The 22,979-nt window shown below is 40.0% G+C and overlaps 1 protein-coding gene across 1 annotated transcript in view; it reads left to right on the forward strand.

The window, feature by feature from the left end:
* Positions 1–22,979, forward strand: part of LOC104040980 (ubiquinol-cytochrome-c reductase complex assembly factor 1) — a 44,922-nt gene that overhangs the window by 10,604 nt on the left and 11,339 nt on the right. The window contains exons 5-7 of the mRNA XM_064465126.1: positions 802–874; positions 6,898–6,955; positions 9,333–9,441. Coding sequence (XP_064321196.1) covers positions 802–874; positions 6,898–6,955; positions 9,333–9,441 — 240 coding nt within the window. The remainder of the gene's footprint in view (positions 1–801; positions 875–6,897; positions 6,956–9,332; positions 9,442–22,979) is intronic.

The raw sequence follows: 22,979 nt of genomic DNA on the forward strand, positions 1-22,979 counted from the left end.
TTACTTCAGTAATTTGAAGTGCCATTTGACAGGCGTAGTGCTCGTCGCTGTAGTATAGTGAGCACTGAGATGATCCCTAGCATGTGTTGCTAAAAGGAAAAAAAACAAACCCACGACAACAAAAAAAACCCAACCAAAAAAAGAAAAAAACAAACCAGACCAACCCAAAATGAGTGCTGCTTCCTGGCTTAGGTAGGGGAGTGGGCTCTGGAATTTTCAGTTTATTTTTATTTTTCTCCCCTTGATGTTAGTAAACAGTAATGTCTGACAGCTCTTCTCTTTTAAGATCTTTGCTATCAGTTATTGTGTTCTTTGAAGCTTCAGCACATGTATCTTTGTTATAGATGATGCACTGAAGGTTTCTGTTGCAACGGCAGGCCAGGGAGAAAACTAGATGTGCGAGAGCACCTGAGTATACCTTATACAAAACACTCTGAGTGGTATACATCAGCTAAAGTTATTGGAGGAATCCAGGAATTGTGAGTTGGGATCTTTGGAGTCTCTATAAAGAAAACCATTTCATTTATTTTTCTGTAATGACAGTATTATATTAAACTAGGTTTGGAAGGGTATTCAAGAAGCCATTTAATCATTTTTTTTTTTGCCTCACCACAAGATTGATTATACTTGTGTCATTCCTGTGAGATATAATAGTTTAATGTGCTCCTAAAAATCTGAAGCGATTGTAATTCTCAAAAGAAGTTTTTTTCAGAAAAGACAGTGTACGTGTTTAACAAAACCAGTAGTGTTCACTAGCTTTCATGATGAATACTTGAAGTATTGTCTTTTCTTTTTCTTTAGAAAATTAAGGTAGCGGCTTTGCGCATGTACACATGCTGTGTGGAGAAAACTGACTACGAGGAATTTTTTAACAGTAAGTAATGGACTTGATAGTATTTGGACTACTGCCACGGTGAGAGAACTTCTGATGAAAACTTATTAGATATATTTATACCAGTAAATATGACAGCAAAAAGACTTGTCAGACCCTAACAGTGGCTAGTCGACTAGAAGTGACTGTACTACATGATTCCCTTAAGCTCTGAAGTGGCAGGGGTTCAAGGGCAGACTCTGGGATCTGGGATTGTTAAATTTTGCCTGCTGCAATGGCAAACAACAAGGGTGGGATAGGTAAAACCCAGTATATCCTGGACTTTGACGGATATTGCATTTTTTATGACCAGGAGCGGGATAAACTGAGAATCCAGATATCTCTTCGCTTTTTACTGTGGTCTTTATGTCCTACCCTGTCCCACAACCAGTTGTGCAAAGGTACAGTATAACTGTGATATGAGAACCATCCCCATGCACTGATGCACAACTTACTTTATGTCACAGGGTCCTACCTGTCTCTGTTCCTCCTGGCTGGAGCAGGTTTGGCTAGGACTTGGAGACCACCTACATTTTACTGACTGTGACAGCATTAAACCAGGACACATCTCTTGTCTGGGTAGAGACTATGATTAGAACAGCAACAGAAGTCCCTCTGAGTATATAGGAATAATACTGGCTTGAAATGGGATGGCATTTCTGTATTGCACACAGTTTTTTAGCTATCAGCTAAAAAATCTGTTCCTGCTTTTATTAGTATTAAATCTGGCAGGTGAATCGGGAAGATGTGTTTTTGAGACATACATAAGCTTCAATAATATTTTATTTTTATGTGAATTATTTCCTATGTCGGTGTGATTTAGCTGGTAGTGAACCCATTGCCTTGATATGGCCTGTCACCTGAATTCCTGAGCTACCTAATGATTTCTTACAGCTTTACAATGCACCAGCACAGGTTGGGGCTGCTGCTGCTGCCTCTTGAGAAATCAGCTGAAGGCACATCTTTGTGCGTTCATCTAGTGCAAAGCTTACTCAGGGTGGTTTGGTACATGGTGTTGCTGCTGCAAGATTTTCCAGTGGCTTTTAGAAGATTTTTCCAAAACTGTGATGTGGTTTCTGTGGTTGCAGGAGTGAGGGAACTCTGTGAGCAGTAGGATTCGTCATTAGTGATGAAAAAATTAGAACCTCATTTTTCCTGTGCACGCATTTCTCCCCAGCTGTGTGCCCTCTCATGCTTTCTCAGATAAGTTCTCTTCTGTTTGTCATATTTGCCTCTCAAATAGAGACTTTTCTATTTTTAACTGGTGTTTCACTATCTCTGCTTAACAGGTTAACTGTACAGTGGTATATAAATGCTGCTCGAGATTAAAATTTAAAGGAATTTCAAAACACGTCCGTGAAAAGATACTGGCACAGATTTTCAGGTTCAATACTGAGTAAAATGTCTTCAGTTGTATTCTTGATATTGTCTTACTGTTTTGAAGAGAAAATTCCCAGACCTCCCCCTCATTTTAAACATGTTGCAAACAGCAGGCAGCCTTTCCTGCAAGTTTCACCATTTTCTCCAGAACGTCATTGCTGCTCCTTTTTTCTTTTTGCTCTGTAGTACAAGTTGTAACCAGTTCATCTCTGAATTTACATCCGGGGAAGCCTATGTTTTCATTGTCTTGAGACCGTTGTTACATAAGGAGCAAGATAATTTCTTTTGCTGAGATTGACAGAGTGCGTGATGCACCCGTTGGTGTTATAAGAACGCCTGTGGTGTTGGGGTCTATGGTTATGCTTCCAAACAAATGATTGCTTTCATACAAAAACAGATACAAGAAGCTTCTTTTACTTCTTTCTATTTACAGCTGCAGCTGTTTGGGAGATTAGCTCTAAAATTTAACAGGCGTGTGATCCGTGTTTAAAAACTAGTTCTCCTAAAACATGGACTGTGTGGGATGGGCAGGAACCTTTTAAATTGATTTTGCCAGTGAAGAAGCTTCAGGCTGTGGTGCCATGGGCAGCTGAGTTGAAGTAGTGGCCAAAGGGAAAAGGCTCACTTCGTCTTCCTCTGCCTGTGTTCTGTAGTGGACAGTTATCATGTCCTCTGGTGAACTGTTTAGGTCACCGAAAGAGAATAGCCCAATTTTTTACTGACTTACTGTTTTGCTGTGGTATATAATTTGAAGTGGCATGTGGAAGGGTCTGATGGACAGCAGCTGTGGCATAAACTAGGTGGTGAGGAGTACACAAGAGAGGGGAGCATGGCATGAAGCAAGATATCCAACCTTCAGTTCAATTCACCATGTCTTCATCAAATTAGGTCAGTCAGGAGCTGTTTTTTTCTGTTCTGAGTTACTCCTTTTCAAATAAAGATGGGCATCACTTAAGCCAGGAATGCATCTCACTCCCAAAAGAGCAGCCTGGGTGACTAGTAGGAATGGGAAACAACTAACTCTTAACTCATTTCCTTGGTGATGCAGCAAGCACATGTGTGCCCGAGACTATGCTGATGTGGGTGCTGCACACCCATGTGATGAATTGCACTGCTTAGGAACCCTAAGAGTAGCAATGCTGCTGCATGGAACCCAGCTCAGCTCTGCCTGAGCCAAAGCTGACTCTATGTAGATCTAGTGGTGTATTTATGCTTTGCTGCCCCCAACACTTCTGGCTCTAGTTGCATGGTGTTGAGATATTCCAGTGAACTGCATAGAGTCAGCTTTGGTCTCTGGAGAGCATATTAGCTTTTTCTCTGCCAGTTGTGAGAGCTATTAACCTACTGAGCTGGCCTTGGAAACCGTACATCCATGCATGTGTAAAACCTTTTGTGGGCTCGTTAACCCTGTGTGATCAAAACCAGTTCTTCATAGAGCCTTCTTCAGTGCTTCTGGACGTGCTTTTGTGATGTGGTTGTGTTGTGGCATGAATAACAACTGCAATGTGATCTTATGGAGCTTGGGGTTAGCATGTGGATTTTGTCAGGGTATTCTCTGGCAGGGGTGACATAGAGTGTAAAAACTGGGTGGTATGATGTTGAGAACTAGGACAGTGATAGCACTTCCTGGCTTACAGGCTATCTTGGTGCATTTCTGCTGATACCTAGTGAAATTTCTGACACTTTCTGTTATGTGATATGAGCCCTGTGAACTGCCTTTCTCTGTATTATGCCTTGCAACAGGCACAATCCCAAAATACGGACTATGAGTATGCAAGTCATGTAGTATATAAAGGAGGTGTTTTTATTTGGTATGGTATTATGCTGCAGTTAGTTTTATTACACCTGCCATTCTGTTGTCTCTTTGCTTTGTGATCATCCATGGACAAAACTTTGGGAACTCTACTTTAGAGCCTACATCCCAAATGTCTGTACTGTGCTGCTTATATGGGAAGTGGAGCTGTTTTAAGATTTGAGCTGTTTCTTGTTTAAAGGAGAGCAGAGAAGCAGCAGAGGGAATAGCAGGACTACTGGTGCCAGGATTTCTGCACGCAAAGCTTGCGGAGCTTGGGTAGTTCTAACAAAATGAAGGAGGCCACCACCTGTGAGGAGAGTGTTTCATACCTAATCTTACACTTGAAAGCTCTTCTGACCTTTCAGGATTGGGTAGGTGATACTAAGAGCTGAGCTGAAGTTTGTCCGATGAACACGGAGTGCAGGGTCACCTTGAATTCATCTTGAACTGTTAACACTGTTAGTTGCTCCACTGTCATGCAGCTGCAGTAGTGAAGAGCTGGCCCTATCAAAGCAGCCTTTTGGATGGCTCATAGTGGGGCTACCACGCAGCTCTGGATTCTTCTGTCTCATTTAGCCCTTATAGGTACTTGAGGCTATTTGTCATGCTCAGGGGGAAGACTGACATAGTGCACCTGTTTTTTTGCAGGATTTGGGGATATTATCCCATTGCGTCTTTCCTAAAATTGTGGTAGTGGCAAAGATGATCTATCATGAAAGAAAGTCCATGTTCAAGTTTTGCATCCCTTACCTGATGAATTTTAAGTGCAGAATATGACTGAAGGAAGAGGTACGTCCTCATAATCCTGAGCTTTCATGTCTCTTATTGTACACAGATACGTGAACAGGATATGTTCTGTGGGCGTAATAGATTTATTCCCCAGCTGATAATAATCATAGTAATTTCATAGGAACCTTTACATCAGACATTTTTTCTGCATCTGAGTACTGAAGGGAATAATTTTCTGTTTAATTATGGGATAGATCTTTCTCCCCAGTTAGTTTCCCAGAATACGGTGTTCCAAACCCCCAAAGTTTAGAATTGCATTTTTTTTAAAAAGCTGATATATGAGGGCAAGCTTGTTGCTTTAAAGAAGCCATTCCTCCTTTAAGTTTAATTTAAATAGGCAGTCCTAATATAGGAGCTAAAAAATGAATTATAAAAAACGGAGGTGCAGCACTTGGAAAGTTAGAGAAAAAAAAAATCATTCCCTCCTGGGTACTGAATAGACATTTAAAAACTTTCCGTATTTCCAGTAGTAGAGGTATGAGCTTTGCTTTCCACTGAAGAGAGGTTTCTGTGGTGGGACACTGATACATGGTAACTTCTCCTTCAGAAGCCTCTGTGTGTTGAAGTGTTTTACTCTGAATCTTGCCTGTGGAACCTTAATTTAAAAAAAATGAAATTATTTGAGTAATACAAGCACTGTGTATTCTTGCCCTGGTTAGAGATGCCTTGGCATGCCTTTAGGTCAAAGTAGTAATTTCTAGGCATGTGAACTATTTCTAATAGGTATGAGAACTGAATGGGGAGAAGGGTAAGAGAAACTTGTGTTTTATCTCCAAATATAGGCTGTTAGTGTCTTTACACTGTTTTAGAGGTGGTATAGGTATGGGCACTGATGCTGAAGGTTGACACCTCCTAGGCACTGATGGAGTCATCTCGCTGAGGAGGGGGGAATAGTGATTATTTGCTTGGTTATGCTGGTGGTTGCCTGACCATAGTTGGCATATAAAAAGAAAGAGGCAGTGAAAAGTATTGCTTCATGATCTAGGTGAATCTCCTTAGTAATACTTGAGAACCAAGAAGTGCAGGAATCGGGAAGGAATATATTCAACACGGAAAATATAAGGTTGACTTTTTTGGGGCACATCTGACTTGAGTCCATTTCTGAATACTCTCTGGGCTTCTTACAGCTAGGTTTGAACAGTCCAGAAGACAAGACCAAGGGCCGGGTAGGTCAAGGTGACTGTGTTAGATCCTTGTCATTAGGTACTCCTCTTAAAAACTTCTCCAGGAAACAGATATAGAAGTGACTTCCTAGGAGGAAGGTTTAAGATTGACAGGAACTCCTGTGCACATAACCCATAGTTCCAAGCTTTCCAAGCATGAGGAAAAGCCATATGGTTTCTGTGCCACATAGCCTAAATCTCCAGCCTCACATCATACCAGCACATGCAGATCCAGAATGTGAAACATGCATATGGACAAAACATCTCTGGGAAACCCAGTGGCTATCAGAGTAGGGCTAAATCTGGAAACAGAAATCGTTTCTGTGGTTGGTTGGTGGTTTAATCCTGATGTAGAATGGCTGGAGGCAAGGCATGCTCAGAGTGCTGCCGGTTGTACAGCTGTGTAATAAATAAGAGCCATGGAGCGGGGCAGAGGTGCAGCTAGCCCAGTATCCTGTCCCTGGCGGGAGGCAAGAGCATGTGTTAAAGGAAGACTGTAAGAATGGAGCAAAGCATCTGTTGATGCCTCCCTGTTGTTCTCTACTGCTTTTACTGCTTTGGGACTTCCTGAACTAGAAGCCACATGTTTAATTATCTGTTTTGAAATTCCAACCACCCCCCACCCCCAGGTAAATGTTATCTAAGTGAGTTCTAACCATGTGAAATCTTTCGGAATCTGCAGTGTCCTGTGGCTGCATGTTCTGGAGTTTAAGCACAAGTGTGACAGTAAATGATGTTTGCTTCTGATATGTATGTACTGTATAGGACCAGAAATTAAATGACGAAAATGTATTTACTGTTTGGTGTAGTGAATTTCTGTTAGATGCAAAATGTGATGAAATACATATTAATATTTAGTTTTGTTTTTGTGGTTTTCCCCCCCCCCCCCCCCCATCAAGGATGCCAAATGCCTGATACTTTGAATTCATGGTTTCTAGTAGCCCAGCTTCATGTCTGGTAAGTGAAAAGTAAAATACTAATGTAACTATTTTAAGGAAATAGTGATATGTACCTTAATCTGAGAAAAAGTAGGCTCCATGGTTATTGATAATAGTGGTTATCTTCAATTTACTAGTTACTGAATTTTAGCAGTTTTCCACTAAAGTAGAAAAAGTCCCATAGAGAAGCTAACATCTTTTACATCTCTGAATTCCTCAGCAGTGGAATGATCTTTTCCATGAGTTTTCTAAGAGTGTTGCTCAGCCTATGTGGAAAAATCTTACTTGGGTGTTTTAGAAGTTCAAATTTATGTAAAAGTGGTTTAAATTGGGAGAATTTGTGGTGATTGAAGTTGCTGCTCAGAAGCATTTAACAAATTACAGCATTGGCATTTATTTTTGCACCTCTGAAATGTACATGCAGGTTGATGAATGCCAGCTTGGCTATATGTAAAAGTATTTAACACCTTAAACATTAAGTTTTTCCCTTTTTTCATTTGTACAAATGGTAGCCAAAAAAATCAGGTTTTCATCTAGCATTACATACTTGGAAAGGTCAGTGGGATGCATGAGGGAGTACAGTAGTATTTGTTAAGCGCCAGATCTTTCAGGAACCTGAAGTGCATAGATGTGAATTCAGCTATCCAAAGGCTGAAAGGATATTCGTTCTGAAATAGCTGCACGTAAGCTGCCCCTTATTTCCTTGCCTCCTTTTTTTAACCCTTCCCTCTGTTTAATTTCCTGTTGCCTCAATATATTGAAAAATGGGGTGGCTCATTTCACTAAAGAATGAATAAATTAGCAGAACCATTGAAATTATAATCAGTTAATGAAATCAGTGGAATCAAGTAAGGAAGACCCTTGAAATATGCAGTTTATTTATTTCTTATTGTTCCCTGTGGAAAGAGGCTTTAAAAAAATTGATAAGCCAATCATTCATATTGATATTTTGAAAACTACTGCAGTAAATATTCAACACCAAACTGTTTGCAAATATCTGGGGAAAAACAGAGGGGTAACAGGAATCTGCAAAGAATGTGCTTTTTTCACATCAGCTTGACAGGAAAATGTACACTGTGATACCTGGCATCAAATTAATGATACATAATGTTCTCTCATGACAGGCATAAAAATAAACAAGGGGACTATGGTAGAGGCGAAACTAGTATGGGATAGATAAAAAAATTCTAAGATCAAAGCTACGGTGGAGAAGGCCAAGAGTTGCCACACTTCGAGCCGGTGCTGTTAAGAAGACTTTTCATGAGGGAAATTGAAGTACACTGAAGAAGTGAACAGATTAAAAAAAAAAAAAATCATCATTTTTACCTCTTAACTCTTGTGGCACATTCACTATTGTTAGTAAGCAAATGCTTCAAAGTGGTCTCCAGCAGCTCTGCTCTGATGCTTTTACACAAGCTGTGAGAAGACTTTGCTGTGAGCAGTTTCCCACCTGCAGCATGCCTCTGTGCAAAGCAGTGACTTTTTTCAGCTCCAGTGTTTGAGCATCACCTTGTCTACAGTGACTCAGTCAATCCTAGACAGGCACTTCTCACTTGTAACATGGGAGCAGAGCTGATTAGTGGGGTATGGAAGGTGGGACCGGTCTCTTAGTTTAGTGAGGGATTAGCCTGTATTTCAGTTCATGCTATTTACAGATATCGTAAAGGAGGCAAAATAAAATTTTTGTTCTGATGGTTTATTTTTTAGCAGCAATGAAGTGTAAGTGGCTTTAATGCTTTAAAAAAAAGTAAAACAACTCAACCTGGTATTCTCATTAATGTCCCACAATGCTCTTACAAACTTGAGTTCTTCTAGCATGTACTGCATGTATGGATTTTGCCTAGTGATTGGACATGTTTCCAAAGACCCCTGTAGCTGAAATAATTTAGGGCACTGCTAATGTGAATTTGGGTGAAATCTGTAACTTGCTTAAGCTTTCACGGCTTGGCTAGTTCAGATGCTTACAGCCCTTCAGTACACCAAGCTGAATGACAGCTGGCTTGTAGCCTAAGATTAGACAAGACACTTAGTCCTGCTCCAAAGTGTGATAAGTTCTCAAGGCTGTGGAATTTTCCTCTTTAACTAGACACTAGTTAAACAGTTAAGCTACTGTTTTAGCTAGATTATAGTACTGTCAGCCAGCATAGAGCCCATTGTCACTCTTCCACAGCTGGATTGGCCAAAATCCAGCACATACAGCCCTTGAGTATGGAATAGATAAGTTTCTGATAGTTTACTGTTAAAAAAAAAAAACCAACCAAACCCCTGTGGTTTTTTTTCCTGATCACAAAAACACATACTGTAAGGAGAATCTTAAATAAGCTGAAATATGTAATTTAGTCTTTACATTTGGAGAAAAACTAGAAGCTATGAATTTGGTGTTAATGTTCTTGTAGGATGTGTCTGGTACGCATGAAGCAGGAGGGTCGCACAGGAAAATATATGTGTCGCTATATAGTTCACTGCATGTGGGAGGATGTTGAACAGCGTGGTAAGGTGATGGGGGTAAGTAGTCCTTGGTGTTGGTAAGCTTGATGATTCACATCTTTCAATGCTTTTGTAACTTTGAATGTCTTAGAAGAATGCCTAAAAATCAACCTGTAGCTGCTTGTTTATTTCTTTATTAGCTTAAGCTGGTATATGTAGCCCTTACTCCTGACCATTCATTCCTGCAGCTGTACTGCCTGTTGTAATGAGCCACTGACCTTCTGTCTGAACCTGCACCATGGCCTGGGTGAAGATATTGATTTGTCTGGAAGTAACTGATTTTCCATGTGATTGCAGAAGTGGATGCTTCTGTAAGAGAATGGGCATTTGTGGGTAGAAATAAGCAGCTGAGGTAGGGAGGAGCATGATCGGTGCCAAAGGTATAACCGCAACTTAAGTAATTCCAGCAGAACTTTCTCTGTATCTGCGATGGTGAGTAAAAGGAAAGTTAAGGGACAAGGTTGTTATGTTAAGTTCCTGGACATGGCTATAACTAGTAATTAGTTTATTTTTTGTTTTGGATTCTTAGTATACCTAGTCTTTATCACAAAAGAAATGTCGTAAGGAGAGAGTAGCTCCAAGGATAGTTCATTGGCTAGTTTGAAGGAAGACCAAGGTTGGATCTTTTTGACTTATTCTGAGGAAGGTTATGCTAGTTAGTTGTAATGGTTGTTTCTGGCCTTGAAGTCTGTAATTGCATTTCTCCAGCCTTGTGTTGGTCTTCAGAGAAGGCAGTGCAGAAGCAGTAGAAGTAGGAGAGAGTTTTCATAACATCAGTATCACACGGGTGACGGGAGACATGATACAGTTGAGGATGCCTGTGTTCAGGGCACTTCTAGTTGGAGAATAGGGCTGGGAAAGATATCCTGTGTTCTGGAAAAAGAAAAGAATTGTTCAATGATTAGATGGAGGTTTGCTTGTGATAAAAATTAGACTGTCAGAGAATTGACAGTTTTCATATAGCAATAGTGGTATATTGTCAAATCTTGGTTGTCAGCCAAGTAATCCAGGGAGAGGCTGCTAGGGTATTCCTGTTGGTGACAAACAAGGGAATTAACCAGCGAGTTACAATTTTGTATGCAATCACATTAGTAATTCAAGAAGTTTCTCTCTGGTCTTTTATTTTGTATGTGGTTTTAGAAAGTGTTGATTGTGGTATAACTTCAGTTATTCCATCAGCAATGGCTTTTTTTTTTCCTTGTTGGGAATTTCGTAGCTTTACTATGTTACAGCTTCCTTTTTAGAGACAAGTCATCCTCAGTCTTCTTTTGGATTAAATCTAAATTCAGGCATCTTAGAATTTCTTGGTACATTAATGGGCTTACATAAATTCCAATATGGGAACCTCTGCTTTCGTGGACAGATGCCATAAGGCAGTGAGTGACCCTTGACAAATTAGATGATAGAACCAGAGAAGAAGATTGAATGAAATAGGTCATGCATTTTTGTCCGTATTTGATGCCTTCCATGTCGCATCAGTGGTTGATTCTGACTTCCGTAGGAACTGGAGACAGCTCAGATCTTTGTTCTGGGTGTAAATTTAAGGCTGTCCCTGAAAGAAAAAATAAAAAAAATTGAAAAAAAACCCAACACAAACAAAAAACCCCACGCAAACAAAAACTCACAAAAACACACACACAAAAAAACAAAAAACCAAACCGAAACAAAGAAAAAAAAAATGCAGCAAAAAAACCCAGCCCAAACCAAACCAAAAACCAAACCCCAAAACAAAAACCCCAAAACAAAAAAAAACCAACCCAAACAGCCCAAACCTCCACTTCCCAAAGCCCCCAAAATCTCTTCAGGGATCTTTTGATTCCGTCTGTGGGCAGACAGAATGCTGCTTTGTAACAGAAAACTCTTTCTCTGTTCCTTTTGACCCTCATTTTGTTTTATATGAACAAACCACAAATGCCATCTCGTAGTTTTTCTTGCACGATTCGAAGGGACAGCAAACAGCAAAGAGAAGGAAAGTCAGCTGTTTGCTACCCTTAGAAGCATGCAGAACTCAAAAGTGGAGCATGGTGTAAGTTAGACATTAGACCTGTATTAAGATTTTTTTCACTAAACTTTAAGGGGAAAAAGATAGTGCTTACAGTCAGTTTTTTATAAAGGGAGGCACTGGGTTTCCATTTCTGTAAACTAAATTATTCCACTGTTCTCCAAAATTCCCCAAAGCGTAAAAAAAACCAAAGCAAAACAACCCACCAGTGTCCTTACATTTTCATCCAATCTGGAGCCTCAAATGTCAATACGTGCATATTATAATGGTATGGTTGCTGTATGATGCAACTGTAAGGAAGTCTGAAGTTGTCTGAATGCTATTCATTCTCTGCCCTGGCAGGTTAGGCGTCTTTTCAGTTTATCCTTGAATTTAAATTTTGCAATCTTTTTTTGTAATGCAGTGTAATAATATGCATGCTTAGTTTGCAATAATATGATTCCTATAATATACTTTTGACTGTAACCTAGTGTTAACATAGCCTTTATGTGGCAATAGCTGATGCTTAAATGAAGTATGTGCGCATTTAAAGGCTTCATCTCAAAAACAGTTACATCTGTGTGTATATTTAATATAGTTTAGCTGCACAGAGGCCCATTGATTTTAATGAGACTCCTTGTGAGAGAATGTGAACTCTTGAGGTAACAGCTAACTAGGCCAGGCACTAAGGGTGTGTAAGAAAGCATAGTGAACTCTCCTAGATTGTAAACTTGGAAATTGGGACTGTTCTCTTCCCCATAGTGTTTGTGAAGGCACAGGGCTTTCATTATCTTGTAGGGGATTTTTTTTCTTTCATCTTTTAATTATTCCTAATCTTCCAGTCATTATTTAGTCAAGATGAATTAACTTTTTAGTCTCTTATGGTAATATTTATTGTATGTTAGATGAAAATAGTTTATGCATTGGTGTTTGAAGAGGTTAGCTGTTCCCTTGCTCCTTATCATTGCTTTATTCTCCCTCCTCAGTGCTGGTCATTCTAGCTTAATATACCACGTCACCCATGCCACTGCACGGGCAGTTCTGTTTCTTCCGTGCTTGTTCACTCTTTCACGCTTTCCTCAACTTCAGATGTACCCTGGTTGAATTCTTTCTCACGTCTCAGCCCTAGCAATTGTAAGGGGTTTGAAGTGATAAGTCAGTAAAGGTCAGTCATCCTAGGTGTTAGGTTCTACTTATTAACCTTGATGTATTTATTTCTATTGGTTCTTTTAAAATGAAGCTGAGGTAATGACAAAGGGTTTGTGAGCTGGTTGAGGAATGTGTGTAACAGCTCTTTATTTTCAAGTCTTTTAGTCCTTCAACAGTATACATTCTACCTCCAAAGATGACAGTTAAATATATCAAGATAAGAATAGTAGATAAAAGGATTATGTTAGTGTTCCTCTGATGCTTTCGAATTTCAGAATCTGAGCCTTTATCAGAAGTAAGTTAAATGAAAAGAAACATTGCTGAATACTTTTAAGGCACTAAGTTATCATCTGCATAGCTCCTCAGAGGTTAGGAAATTCCATTCCCTGCTTTTTCTCTCATGCAGGTTATCAAAGGTCAATATTTAACTCAGATTGGTACATTTGTGTATTGTGGTATAAGTGACAGAGCACCTGGATGAAATTGCTAGTTGGATGCAATTAGTTTAACTTGTTGACAGAGAAAGCTGCAGTTCTTCAACTTGTTTCCATATCTAGCAGCAATTCCAACACTTGACAAGGAAAATGAATACTATATTCCTGAATTGGTATTGATTGTTTATTAAAATACGCCATCTGCTCTTAAATATACAAGTTCATTGGGGCTGAAAGTGATAGAATGTAAGGCATTTTAACTAGTAATTTACATCAGCTTCAACTCCAAATGGAGTTTGTATTATTTCAAAACCTGGTTGTTAAAACTGCTGAGATGTGAATCTGAGCTACAAAGTTTTGGGACCTGTTAGCCTAAGCTCCTTCAGCACTCCTGAATGTCGGCAAGAGTAAGAAACCAAAACTTGACACAGCTGTAAAAACACACAGAGAGCCTGTGGCCTCAGCAAATTCTACTGGTGCAGGCATATTTCAGATATAAATTTTACTCTGCTGTCCCTAGTACTAATGAAGTCAGTTTCTTTTTCTGTGTTTGCAGCCAGGTGTGTCCAGTTCTGTGGCTAACCAGTGCTCTTTACTTAATTTTTCCACTAGTGACATTTCTATCAAATTTTAAAAACAAACAGAAAAAATTGGCTTGATGCAATGGCTCAAAGTGTTAATAGTAACATTAGGCTGGGCAAAAGACTTCCTTTCGATCCTACTTTGCCAGAGATATCCACCTTGTGGCTTGCAGTGAATAGATTTACAGTATGCAAACTGGCAGCTACCTAATCAGTTTGTAAGGGGAATTAGGCTGGTACTATAAAATTGCTACTATTCGTCTTCCTAACAGAGTTATTTAGCAACCTTAATATTACCCTGAGTATTGTGTTTTAGTAACTTTGTGTATATAAAAGCAGTTTTAATAAGTTTTAAGTGTATTTTAATACCCTTAGGTATAGCTGCAGAGTTGATCACAAGAATGTGTAGATGCTGGAGTTCCCTGGAACGGGATTTCAGGTGATAATAGGACAATAGATATAAGAGTTAAAAACAGACAAGCAAACAAAACCACCAAAAAACAAACCCAAAACCAAACCAACAACAAAAAAACACCAACACTCCTTCCCTGCCCCAACCCTACTCCCCGTCTCCGAGAACCCCATACTAATACTCTGGGAGGAAATCACATGGTGGCTTAGAAAGATCCATCATGCTTTATTCAAATACCTGTAAATTGTTGTAGGCTTATTTTAACAGCATTAGTCTCATACGTTGTAGTGGCATTTTGCTTCTGAAACGAATAAGCTTTTTTCAGTGCAAAATAACAATTTTATAACCATACATGGTCTGAAAGCTGCAAAAGAGATAAGAATAGGACGGGATGTCAAGCCCAGCGTGCCAAACGTGTTTTAATTTATCTTAATCTCACGTTTCTGTTTTCCCACCGGACAACTTAGACCCCACCCCCTTTTTTCCAGGAACACATCTAGGTGTCTTTTGAATTCGTTTATTGGCTCGGCTGTGCATAGCACAATGCAGTCTTTGTTACACTTTTAGCTAGAGCGGTTTATATACAGTGACCCATAATTTGCTCAGTACATTGGTGTACATCTGAAGTAACGCCATCGGAATCAATAACATGGTTCACATCAGTGTAACCGAGAGCAGAATTTAGCTCTGTGAACTTGAACACCATTTTCCGATTTGATACTCTTTTTCAGGATTAGAAGACTTCAGATGACTAAAAATGCCGTTTACCTTACAGTAGCTACAAAACTTCCTAAACTTGATACAACTCAGCTTAAGTTATTCTTACAGTGGAGAACAAAAAGTCTGACGCTTCTAACTGATGACTCGGAAGTCATGGTCAGAGTGAGACAAGTAGGCTGCTGGAATGACTTTAGAAGGTGAGAGGACAGGGGGTAAAATTGGTAGAATTTTAAAATAGGACTTAATCTTCGTATGAATTGAACTATTGCAGTTGATTCACCTCTAGTGGGAAGCTATTGCCCTTGAATACTCAAGGGGTCCTTTTCAGGCCTGTCTCTAAAATCTGGTGGGAAGTGGTGGAGTCAATTTGGGATGCACAGAACAGGAACTCTGTTACTGTGGAAGAACGGGCAGAACCGGGGCAGAAGGGAAGTGAGTGCAGTATTCTGGCAGTGCAGTGGAGGGGGGAGTTGGGATGAAGGAAGTGTACTGAAGCAAAATATTATGGGGAAGGTAGTGATTTTGTTTGAGGATATGAGATATAGGATAGTGTTTAGTAAAGTTGAAAAAGCTTTTTAAAAACCTATAAAAATAAAGAGGAAAAGTTTTAGTTTCAAATGGTCTATGCATATTTTTAAATATATAACTTTACTAGGACATTTTAAAGAGAAAAATCTTATGAGTTTTTAAATAACTATTTAGAAAACATAATACATAAAACTTTAACGGTTTCTAGTGTTCCCTTTAAAAAAAAACAAACCACCCAAACAAAAACCAAAAAACTTACTAAGCAGTGAGATACAAAATTGCTGTGTGTTTTGTGCCTTTTTTTGTTTAATAGGATATCAGGCATTGTATGATATGTTTTAACTGAACTTAGATTTTAAGAACATCACAAAAGAAATAGTTCATCAACCCTTGATCCTTCCTCAGAGAGCTCGAAAGTTCACAGCAAGTTTCCAGTATTTTGTGATTTCATAAATGAATGGTAGTATCAGGTACCGTTTCAGAGTAAATTCAGTACATCTGATTCTGGAAATAAATATGCAGGAAAATGCATGTGTGGAATGCTACCTTGAAAATATCTTGACTGTGATGAAGTCTGGAACAAGCAGTATGCATGGTGGTGCAAATCTAGCTTTACCAGGTCATGGAGTTTTGAAATAGGGGGCTCTTTCTCATTTTGTTTTTAATGTAGTTGTTCTGGAACCAGTGCCTGTGGAACTAACGCACCTGGATGTCTGAAATATAGGCATGTTTGGGGCATGCCAAGGATACCTGGTGTTGAAATCAAGGTATAATATATGCTTGGGTTATTTTCAACTGGCCTGCCCCAGTTTTCTGTAGGGTCTGGCATAAAAAAAAATCTTAAATTTCCCAGATGTGTCAGATTCTGTTACTGTAAGGTAGCGTCCTTGGCCTATTTTGTACCTACAAGAAGTGCACTGAAAGCTGCCTTATAGCACCTTTTCTAGAAATACCTTTCTTGTTGTTCCCCACATTCTGCACCAGTGGGACTCACATGCCAAAATTCATTTTTACCATGCAGTGATTATATGTGTTAAGTGCTGCCCTGTGTTCCTCAAGCTCTCCAGATGCAGTGTAATTGCCAAAATTCAAACATTGAGCAATGAAATTACCACTTACCACAACTGCATAATTTTTATTTTGACAGTATAGAGGTGATGGTGGAAGCAGGAAAATGATCCTTACAGAACCTGCCACAGTCTACAGGCTCAGCAGAATGGGTAGCAGCTACGTTGTCACTGTTGCTGCCTCCTGCTAGTGCTCTGTGTATCACTCACGATCCAGTTTGTGCTTAACCCTGTAGTCAGTGCAGGGTTAAGTAACATGTTTTTATGCTATGTGTTTTGGACATTTACATTATCAGCTTCCTATGCTTTTGGAGTTTGCCCCAGAATTCCTCAGCTGAGATCAGCTGGTCTGCTTGGCTAAGGGTTTTGAGACTCTTGGGAGCAAGGTATCTCATGTTGTGGTTGTAATTCTTCTTTAACAACTCTAAGCTGTTGCAGTGAAAACATGAATGCACTCTTAAGCTCCTTCAAAAATACAGAAAAATACCAAGACCAATGTCTTTTCTAAATCAGAGTACTCAAACCATTGAGAGGCTCTGTGTTGTTCCCAGTAAATTTTAATCATATTGTTGCTTGTGCTTTTCACTGTTGCTAGAATGTCACTGATACCTTCTGCTTCCTCTTCAGGAATTAACAACTTAATTTTTCCTTATGTTTTTGGTGCACACCTGTCTTGAAAGACAGTAACTCAAGCATCAGTTAAGGTTCTGATACAGTGCAGGGGTGCTGCAGCGGTTTGAGAAGCTGTTCATTGATGACTTACCACTGGAGTGCTGCAATGGATGGCTATAAGCTCTTCAGAAGGGACAGGCAAAAAAGGAGAGGTGGTGGGGTGGCCCTGTATGTTAGGGAGTGCTTTGATTGTGTAGAGCTTAGCAACTTTGATAAGGTTGAGTGCTTATGGGTAAGGATGAGGGGGAAGGCCAACAAGGCAGATACCCTGCTGGGGGTATGTTACAGACCACCCAACCAGGATGAAGAGGTAGATGAAGTGTTCTTCAAGCAGCTGGAGGAAGTATCACAATCGGTTGCCCTTGTTCTAGCGGGGGACTTCAGTTTACCAGACGTCTGCTGGAAATACAACACAGCAGAGAAGAAACAGTCTAGGAGATTCCTGGGGTATGTGGAAGATAACTTCCTCACACAGCTGGTAAGTGAACCTACCGGCAAGGTGCCTTTCCTGACCTGCTCTTCACAGAGAAGGACTGGTGGGAGTTGTGGTGGTTGGAGGCCGTCTTGGGCTTAGTGACCATTATATGATTGAGTTCTTGATTCTTGTCGAAGTAAGAAGAGGGGTCAGCAAAACCACTACCATGGACTTTCAGAGGTCAGACTTTGGCCTGTTTGGGGCACTGGTTGGGAGAGTCCCTTGGGAGGCAGTCCTGAAGGGCAAAAGAGTCCATTGCTTCAAGAAGGAAGTCTTGCAGGCGCAGGAGCAGGCTGTCCCCAAGTGCCGCAGGATGAACCGGCGGGGAAGACGACTGGCCTGGCTGAACAGGGAGCTTCTGCTGACACTCAGGAAAAAAAAAAGAGAGCCTACTGCTCGTGGAAGAAGGGGCAGGTAACACAAGAAGAGTACAGAGACCTTGTTAGGTCTTGCAGTGAGAAAATTAGGCAAACAAAAGCCCAGCTAGAACTTATCCCTTACAGCAGTGGCCAGGTTAACAGAAAATGTTTTTAGTAATATCTTAACAATGAGAGAATCATAGAGAATCTCCATCCTCTATTGGATGGGGAGGGGGACATTGCAACTGAGGATGAGGAAAAGGCTGAGGTACTAAATGCCTTCTTTGTCTCAGTCTTACACACTCCATGCGTTGTGGCTTTGATTAAGACAGTATGCAGACGGTGTTGGCTCTCCCTGCTCACCATTTGTCACTGCCACCTTCTGTAGTGTCTCTGACTGTTCCCTTCCTCCTGTATCAGGAGGCTCTAGCTGCAGGTACCAGAGGGTGTTTGGTAATTGCTGCTGACAAGGAGAGGTTGATTTTTTTTCTGTTCACATCCAGCTTCTGCTGAATGCTTCAGAATGCTAATTCTGGCTAAACTAAGGAGTGGCTGAAGTGCTGTATTTTGCACAAATTCTGGACTTGTGCCATCTGTGCCCTGTGAAGACAAGTGAGGTCTGTTTGGTACTTGGGATCTCTTGTCTAACCTTATTTTGGGGGAGGATTAGTAACTTTGTTTTATTGCTTTGTTTCCAAGACGAAAACATGAGTGCAGCTTTACAGCCTACAGTGATTGTTTCCAGGAGAGGAAGAGGCACACTGTGCAAGAGAAATTCTTCTCTCTTATTTCCTGTGACAGCCAATGCATTCAGGCTAGTAAGATCTTCACTGAGGTTATACAAATATAACTGTGGTAATTGGTCTTGTTCTTTTCAGTCCTGCTATCCTGTTAGAGGAGCACGGTCCTTCTCTCTGGTTGCTTTTCCTTGCTTGACACTTTCGTTTTGTCAGGTGCAGTGAAAATTTACTTCCCCATTGGTTCCTGTGCTCTGTGGTATGCTGACTGTATTACTGTTTCCAGGCATTTACTTGCAGTACATAGGTAATTGCTTGAGGTCTTAATTCATCACACCCATTCTGAATATTTTTCCCCTCCTTGTCCTTAGTCATTTTTGTGTTACTCTAATGCCTGAATTCCCTAGCGGTTGTATCTGATGCCCTTTTCAGGGTATGCACCTGTTTTCACGCTTACCCTGTCAGTATGTCACATGCTTCTCTCTTCCTACTTCTTACCTTGTAGAGATATTAGTTTCTCTCTCTACCTCTCTTGTTAATTATCTTTGTTTCCTTGCAGAACCCCCTTCTGTATGTCAGACTGGCACCAAAACCTTTCTCCCTTCCCTTGTGTTCCTTCATGTTCAACTGATCCTCTTAATCAGTACCAGCTGTGCCTGCTCTCCATCCCTGGCATATTGATGGTCACATGCTGCCTGTATTCAACATGCTCATCAAGCAACCTCCTGTTGCAGAGGTCCATAATGGAAGCTCGGGGTCTGGCCTCTTGTCTGCTTGCTTCAAATCCACCCTTGCATGTTGAAGCGTCTTTGAGACTTTGCTTCTTTCAACTCCAGATCTTTCTTTTCTTCTTCAATTCCTTTCTTTCTTTATCTGAACACTTGCTTTCCCATCCTAAACCCCCGTTCCGTATTTGCCATCAACAGTGCTTTTCTCCGCTAGTATCTGCATGCCTCATATTTTTCTCTCTGACCTAGATGTTACTCATACGTCTTCTGAAACCTGCTGCAAGGATCATCTCTGTGGCCTGTTGCTTGCTATGGCATGATATCTCCTGGCTGTCTCCACTAGTGGGTTGTTCTGCTTCAATAGCCTGTGGTATGTAGCGGGGGAGCAGGCTGGCAGGCAGTGTCAGTTTCTCGTGCAAGCAGTTCTGTGCCACTTCAACTGTTGTACTCCTTCAAAGGCCGGCCTTAAATTCTGCTGCAGACACAATGTCTTCGTATTTACAATGTACATACTACAGTGCCTTGTAGCCTGGCTAGGGAAGTGGTCTGCAAATGTTTGTATTTTCCTGTTGGAACTCAGCTGACTTCGTTACTTTGTTTTCTGACTTCCCTGGCCCATTTTATCCATTTATAAAAAAGGCAGCTCTATGAAGCCCTTATTTTTGACTGCTGTTGCTAACAGCTCCCACAGTAGAATAAATTATAATGATCAGGAAGTGCAAATGCAATACATTCAATAATTCCAGTGCTCGCTTTTATGCTTGCTTGCTTCTTTGATTTCTTTTACTGTTTTAGTAATGGCATTTTGTACACATCTAGGCAAACTGATGTTTTTTTCTGTTTTCCACTCTGGTTTAGGAATATCAACAGATTCTTTCTATTCCCTTGTCTGTCCTCAGTTGTTGTCTTCCTTGTCTGCTTCTGGTCCTACACAGCACTTGTTGTATCTCTATTGATAATAACTAGTTAATTATCATTACACTTCTGTAGGAACTTGAATGTTGTTTCCATATTCAGAGGGCAAAAGGTTAAAAGATTTGACCAAAATACCAGCCTATCTGATCTCAGAGATCTATTTGTTGCTAGGAAAACATACATCATGTTGATTTTCAAGTTAGTCAGATGGCCTTGTGGCCACAAGAATGACTGCACATAAAAAGGGAGATTCAGCTACTGGTATGGATATCGTGTATGGAAGATGGGGTCAATACAGGGTTGGTAATATGTGAAATGAGAAACACTGATCTGAATTGGTTTTCAGATGGCTTGGGCATGGATTCTGTAACTCCAAATACATTTGGAAGGGAACAGAAGGCTGGCAGGCCTGTGAATGACCGGTGGTTTTACTATGTAGTAATTTGTCTCCTTTGTACTAAAGGTGTAGCAGTGTCTTGTATTTGTAGATGCTATTTGAATACTTTGTTTTTTAAAAGTGAGGAAATGGCAGAGACCCTGTAGTTGAAGTCCATGGCTAAAGCCCCAGAGGACAGAGGTATGTACCAAGGAGCTTGAAAATAATGGCTCATTGAGAGCACCCTAAATTTGCCCTTTTGTATTTGCTATTTCATTAGGTACTTGCAAGAGGGAAGATGGCCCATATGTAGGTTTAATCTGCGTTATTCAGGAAACTGTGTGAGGAAATCTTTGGCTTCTTAAAATCCTTACCCACACTTTCAGGATCTTCTGGAAGTTTGTTTATTCCCAGCAGCATCAAGTCTGAATGAAATACAGAAGTAAGATGGAAAACTCAGTATGTTACTGTGCAGCTTTTTCATGGTTCGCTTTCTTTCTTTGCCTTTTACTTGAGGGCAGAACTAGGGTAGAGAAATAATTTTTGTTCGCTTCTGAAAGGTTACAGTAATAAAGAAACTCTTGTTAACATCAGAGTGTATGGCAGGCAGGAGTTTTCACAGTCTGGCATTGTTTATTTTACCAGCAATTTGGAACCTTCTGCACTCTTAAAATATTGGCAAGAAAATATTTAACTGTTAACTGTTCTGTGGCATGCATGTGTTTGAAGCCCTGGGGAGGGAGGAGTGCTTGGGGAAATCAGGTTTTTCTCAGCTTATGATTGAAACCAGAAGGTGCAGAATATTGGTAGAAGGTGAAAGCAATGTGACTTCAAATTAGAATTTTACCCGAATGCTGAACTGATGGGAGAATGTCAAACAGTTTGTATGTGAACAGGGCTGTGCTAGGAAATAGTGGCAAGTCTGATGGAGCAAACACGAATAAGCCGGTCTGCTAGGCACTACAAAAATTAATTTCAGAGTGAGATAGTAAGAGTGAGTATTCGCATTTGTTCTGGCCTCAATCACTGCATAAAGGTTGTAGCATCATAAAGGTGTTAGCATCAAGGATTAAGCTTGTTAATTGCTTACTAATTGTATGGAGTCTACCAACTGTCACTCCATTTTGAAAGTAAATAGACTTTTTTTGTGGAGAGTTATTAGGAGAGGAGATGTAGCTTGTTTTTTTGGAGAGGAGATGGGTGACTTGCTGTTCCTGTCCAATAGAAGCTTGTTCTGGTCCCAAATTCTTGGAGAAAGAATGGGGGTTTTTATTATTTTTTCCCCTAGGGGAGGATGACCTGTTTGGTATGAGCAGGATCATCCTTGCTCTTATTTCTACAAAAAATGTTTCCTCTTCCCATGAGGTTACTAAAAGCTGTGGTAACGGTAGCAATTTTTTTTAATTGCACTAGCATATTTCAGGTGAAATTCTTATAAAAACAGCAAAGTCACCTGATGACTGGTATCCATGATCATCTGGATACATCATGCAGCTGTGGTTGTCTTGCTGCAAGTCAGGGCAGGAGGAGATACACAGACAGAAGAGCTACAAAACTGAACATACTCAGAAGTCATTCTTACGTCAGATTCAGTGTACTTTTCTAGCAATGACCAGAGGTGTTTGGGGAAAAGTATAAGAAACAGAACTATGTATCAGGTTTGGTTTTTTTGTATATTCTCTCAGCATCCACTGAGTAATATGAGTTTTGCATGGGGACCATCATATTTAGTATTTACCAACAGAAATCTCTATAAATGTGCAGTCCCTTTTTTACCCATTTGTTATTTTTTGCTCTTCAACGTCCAGTGGCAATGACTTCTGCCACTTAATTGTTCTGCATGAGAAAGTACTTCTGTTTTATTTTTAAAGTATTATTTGGCCATTTCTTCAGCTTCTTTTCAACATCTTTTTATGAGAAATAGTGAACGGTAATTCTGTGTTTACCTGCTCAATACCACTCATTATTTTGCCTCTCCATCATCTTCCTCCTCATTTCTTTCTGAATATAACTAGTGTTTCCTCATATGTGTAATCACCTTGGTCTTTTCTGTTTTCTGTTTCTTTTAGATAGGTACTGAGATGAAAAGATAATAAATACATGCAGCATTTTTTATGTGGGCACGCTATGGATTTATGGGAGAACAGCGCTCCTCTTTGTTCCATATTCCTTTCATAATAATTCCTAAAATTTGTCTTGCTTCACTATTGAATTGATGAACTGATTTTTTTTTAGATTTCTCCACAATATCTCTTTAAGATCCATTTCCAGAATTGTAGCTGCTAAGTGTGTGCACATTGTGTTAAAATTTTTTTTAACACCTGCTACCAGTACTTTTATCAGCACTGAATATTACTGGTCATAATTATCTGTGATTGTTATTTTAATTTATTGTTGTTATTTTATTTTATTTTCTATTAAT

Source organism: Phalacrocorax carbo, chromosome 14 (genome assembly GCF_963921805.1).
Source record: "Phalacrocorax carbo chromosome 14, bPhaCar2.1, whole genome shotgun sequence".
In the NCBI taxonomy this organism is placed as follows: domain Eukaryota; kingdom Metazoa; phylum Chordata; class Aves; order Suliformes; family Phalacrocoracidae; genus Phalacrocorax; species Phalacrocorax carbo.